The sequence below is a fragment of the Nicotiana sylvestris genome, chromosome 2, assembly GCF_000393655.2.
Source record: "Nicotiana sylvestris chromosome 2, ASM39365v2, whole genome shotgun sequence".
Classification (NCBI taxonomy): Eukaryota; Viridiplantae; Streptophyta; class Magnoliopsida; order Solanales; family Solanaceae; genus Nicotiana; species Nicotiana sylvestris.
Window position 1 is genome coordinate 161,961,636 of NC_091058.1, and position 5,310 is coordinate 161,966,945.

At 36.8% G+C, this 5,310-nt stretch overlaps 1 protein-coding gene across 1 annotated transcript; it reads left to right on the forward strand.

Moving 5' to 3' along the window:
• The first annotated feature begins 3,225 nt into the window (after window positions 1-3,225).
• On the forward strand, window positions 3,226-3,690 carry LOC104228985 (uncharacterized). The gene has a single exon (XM_009781549.2). The coding sequence runs from the start codon at window positions 3,226-3,228 to the stop codon at window positions 3,688-3,690; it is 465 nt and encodes a 154-aa protein (XP_009779851.2).
• Window positions 3,691-5,310: the final 1,620 nt, after the last annotated feature.

Here is a 5,310-nt window from a genome sequence, read left to right on the forward strand (position 1 = left end):
GGCTTCTGAGCTTTTGTCATTTAAGTTGCTTGCAAAAGCTATTGCAGCCCAGTTATCAGGTACACGAGGTAAAGTCATTCTTTCACGTTGGAATCTATCAACAAAATCCCTGAGCAACTCGGAATTCCCTTGCTTGATTTTGAAAATATCCTCCATTCTTTTCTCAACTTTTTGAGCTCCCGAGTGTGCTTTAATAAAAGAATTTGCAAGCTCAGCAAAAGAATTAATAGAATTTTCGGGTAAAAGAGAATACCAGGTTAATGCACCCTTGGTGAGTGTTTCTCCAAATTTCTTGACCAGTACTGATTCAATTTCTTGTTTGGTCAAGTCATTGCCTTTCACGCCTGTTGTAAATGCAGTTACGTGATCACGTGGGTCTGTTGTGCCATCATATTTCGAGATGTCTGGCATTTTGAACTTTTTAGGGATTGGAAGGGGAGCAGCACTTGGTTTCCAAGGTTGTTTTGAGTATTTATCCACATCCACTCTGTTAATTACAGGGGGAACTCCAGGGATGTGCTCGATGTGCTCATTTTATTCCTTAAGCTGTTTCTGCAAAGTTAATACTAAATTTTGCAAATGAGAATTATTTGAATTACCTGGTTCGCCTTCCTGTGGTTCACTGGGGGTTCCTCCATTTCCAGAATTAACAAGGCCAGAACGAGGATTCTCTAATGTATTATTATTAGGTGTAGGTGTGGGTGGTGCAACAGGTAATCGACTAACTAGAGCCTGAAGAGCTTTGTTAACTCGTGCATCAATTACTTTTTGTAAAGCTTCATCCACCCCTTCAAAATGTTCAGATTTCTCTTGTTGATCAGCACAAGATTCAGGAGCGGGAGTGCCTTCACGAGATTGACGTGGTGAATTTTAAGGAGAGGGAACCACGTCGATGTTCTGTAAATCTCCTTGATTTTGATGGATTTGATTTTCACGGTTTCCTAAGGTGTTTTCACTGTTATTGTTATTTGACATGATGATAACAACGACTGGAATGTAGCTTAAAAGAGAAGATTATCAGATTCCCGGTAACGGAACCAATTTGTTTAACCAAAAATCTGAGTCTTTGGTCAAAGCTTTAGAAATATAGAGAAATTTGGGTTACTGATAATCTAGAGACGAAAATAATAAAAGACTTTTGAGAATAATAAGTAATTTTGTATTTCAGTGTAATCTCAATAATATTTCTTGTCCTTACAGATGTTGAGTCCTTCTCCTTTTATAGTTGATTCTAGGAGAAGATGTAATGCCTTTGTCTTAATGAGGCAGTTATAAGAAATAAATGACATTTAAAATAAACGTTACACAATTATTTCTATTTAATTCAGATTCTCTTATGTATTTGATATCTAATGCTGTATTTAGACTCTTTTACGTCATCAGATTCGTATCTTCAACTTCTTCCGATCTTTGATCTTTAAATGACTCGAATAGGTACGAGACTCGTACCTATTTTAGTAATGATCCACACCTATGTTGCTTTCTTTTCCCCATATTTGTTGTCGCCCGTGCCTCTTGGCTATTTATTGCGTTTTGACCTTTTGACCAGTCCACGTGTCATCACACGTCATCTTCAATATTCAAAATTAATTTTTTCCCAATACAATTTTGGGCCCTATATTACTGATTTTAGTAGGGAACCAATTACCAGTCTGGACTTGAGCCTCAATGCTCCTAGAGAGCATTTCCATGCAAATGATTAAGATGTAGGGAAATATAGGGTCTCCCCGCCTAATGCCCATGCTAGGGTAGAAAAACTCAATCTTTCCCCCATTAATCAAGACAGAGATAGAGCTGGTGGTTATATATGAAAGAATCAACTTGGTAATGTTATTAGAGAAACCAAAGGATACCACTGTATCCCTAATGAAAGACCATTTCAATATGGGAAAAGCCATTTCCACATCAATTTTGAGGATTATGTTGGCATTTTTTCCTTTCATTTTTTTTTGAAACGGCTGATGTATTCCTGCACTATGATGGCATTGTCACCAGCCCTTCTATTAGACAGAAAGCTAGCTTAGCTTGGGCCAATAATAGATGGCAGGACCAAGTTTGATTTTATTGACAATGATTTTGGTAATCAACTTGTACATTATATTGCAGAGGCCTATTGATCTAAAGTTCTTTAGTATGGTAGCATTTGCACATTTTAGGTAGTTACCACGCATAGTTCGGGCGAGTTCGCTCGAATCATCCAGATTCCCATGTCTTAATTGATATGCTCGAAAGTCTTGAGAAACAAGTGAAGAAAGTTAATACTAGTAGAAATGGTAAATGGCAGGTTAAATCAACAAATGGAAAATTTCACTAAAGTATGTTTGCTTAGGTCAGTATGATTTGGACCAATTACACATTTATGGGTTAAATTTAGCATATTGTTATGATAAATATCACATTATGGTGGATGTCTACTCTTCTTCCATGATTTTCATCTCAAATGCTTAATGACATATTCAATGACATATTTTGTATGTTCAATGACATATTCCATGACATATTTTCTTCACTTTTTATGCCTATATAAAGGCCTTGTAATAGATAGGAAAATACACACAATTGAAGAAGAAAATTTCTTCCTTTTCTCTATCTTTATTTTTGTTCATGTTTTACTAAATTGCTTTTATTTCTTGTTCATGTTTTACTAAATTTCTTGTATTTTATAACACATTATCAGCACAAAGTCTCTAACCTCAAGGTTGAACTCCACTTCTTACGAGGTATATCTCTTTGATTTACTGTCAAAATTATCAAGCCAAATAATTTTTTTTTTCAAGATATACATATGAGTATATTCCACCAAATGAATACTGGTTCCTTTATTTATTTATTTTTTCTTGTGATGTTTCATCATAATATAAACTTGAACATCATTTTTTTTATTCATGAATATAGTACTGACAAAGATCGATGAACAAAAGTGTAAATCTTTTGGAAAATAGAAATAATCCTTCTAACACAATGGAAAACAGAAATAATCATGAATCTCATGACGTTATAGTAAATATTCCAAGTAATAATCTCATAGCTAAGAGGAGCTAACAAAATTTCATTATCCAGTACATTGGGAACAATAGACGTATAGATGAATATACCATTATCATTCATTATGGATTGGTTTTTCACCTAAATATCATACAGAATCAGAAAAGTTTAGTGTAATCGTTTCTTTACGCTATTATCCTAATAATTTCTAATTATTTATCTTCTTTCATAGTTTTCACTATGTCGAACTTGTCAAAGCTTGAGTTTGTGGCACTTGATATTTCTGAAAAGAACTATCTATCATGGATTCTTGATGCTGAGATTCACTTAGCTGCTAAAGGCCTTGGCAACACCATTACTCATGGTAAGGAGGCATCAAGCCAGGACAAACCGAAGGCCATGATTTTCCTTCGTCATCATTTGGATGAAGGTTTGAAAATTGAATATTTAACAGTGAAAGATCCACTAGAATTGTGGATTGGCCTGAAGGAAAGGTATGATCACCTTAAGGATACGGTATTGCCAAAGGCTCGATATGAGTGGATGCACTTACGGTTGCAAGATTTTAAGACCGTAAGTGAGTATAACTCTGCTGTATTTCGAATAACTTCCCAATTGAAATTATGTGGGGAAGTTATGAATGATGAGGATTTACTGGAAAAGACTCTTACAACTTTTCATGCCTCAAATATGGTATTACAGTAGCAATACCGTTAAAAGGGATTTAAAAAGTATTCTGAATTGATCTCATGCCTTCTGGTGATTGAGAAACATAATACCCTTTTGCTGAAAAATCATGAAGCCCGTCCCACAGTGTCACGACCCAAACTGGAGGGCCATGACTAGCACCCGACCATACTAGCCGAGCACCAACGTACATTTCATATAACCTTCATTATTATCTTTTAGGGCTGACGAGATTAATATAAATGGTAGACCTGGATCATGGACAACCAACCATAAAATATGACGGCATGAACATAAATAGTAGGGGATGACCAGACAATCAAGAAACTACATATAAGGTATGAGCTACCACGCTACCATGAAAGACTATATAACAAAAACTAGCCAACAAGGCATACCAAACTATACATGAGTTGACACTTGTCTATGAGCCTCTAAATGAACATAAGTGCTGCAACATAGCCGGAACAGGGCCTCGACATACCCATAATGTCTATAACAAAAATGAATACCAAGACCAAGGCAAGTCCGGAGAAGGGATCTCGCCAATCACCGCTGAACTGGACAGCCTACTGTGGTGGGGGAGCTGCACCTGCCTGTCTATCAGGACCTGCAGCATGACATACAACGTCCACAAATAAAAGGACGTCAGTACAAATAAAGTACTGAGTATGTAAGGCAGGGAACCATAAATACGATCAGTAATGTAAGCAAGGATAGAGAATATACAACCTGTAACATCTTAGTACCTCTGAGGGCTACTGACATGAAATGCATGATACATATGTATAAATACATAAACCTTTAAAACATTCGCCTCTGTGGGCATCATCATCATCATATCGTACCCGGCCATAATAGGCTTGGTAAAAAACGTATCCGGCCATCATAAGGCTCGGTAGAATCGTACCCGGCCACGTGGAGCTCGGTAAAACCCAACTGATCAGTGGTTGCACAATAGGTGCCGTACCCGGCCAACTATAGCGTGGCTCGGTAGAGTAAAATAGATACATATATATAATGCATGCTCGACTCATGGAATCACATTCTAAACCTTTCGGAGTGACGTAAGGTCGGTATCCTCTATACACGTTATTAGGACTAACTCTTCACTATGAACCTTATAAGAATCAGGAAGTACCAACAACATTGATAACATAAGAATAAGAGAAGCAACATTAACATCAATCGTTCCATAAGAGGGAAAACAATGTAAGTACTGCTAGCTTCTAAGAGTAGAGTATCTTGGAAGCTCGTTCATTACATTATGTACAATCGGAGTCGTGCAAAAGAAGGAAAGGGATAGCCTCACATACCTTGTATATACTGCCCCAATCTCAAGCTATGCAATTGTCAAAACTCCTTAGTCTACAATAAGAGAAACGATACTATCATTATCATTTAAGCGTCATAACTATTATGTATCGACCACAACCTATTTTACGATGAAACGGACAGCACCTCCCCTATATATATGACCTCACACCATTCAAAACAATCACCAAACAGCCCAAACAACATCAATAATAAACATATTGAGCCTCCCAAAATAGTCCACACACAGCCTAATCACTCCATACATACGACGACCACCGTAGTCGTGTCAAACAACCTGGAAATGTTACGAATAAATATCAT

Excerpts from the sequence above, each read along its gene's own strand:
- LOC104228985 (XM_009781549.2), top strand. The coding sequence starts at position 3,226 with ATGTCGAACTTGTCAAAGCTTGAGTTTGTGGCACTTGATATTTCTGAA.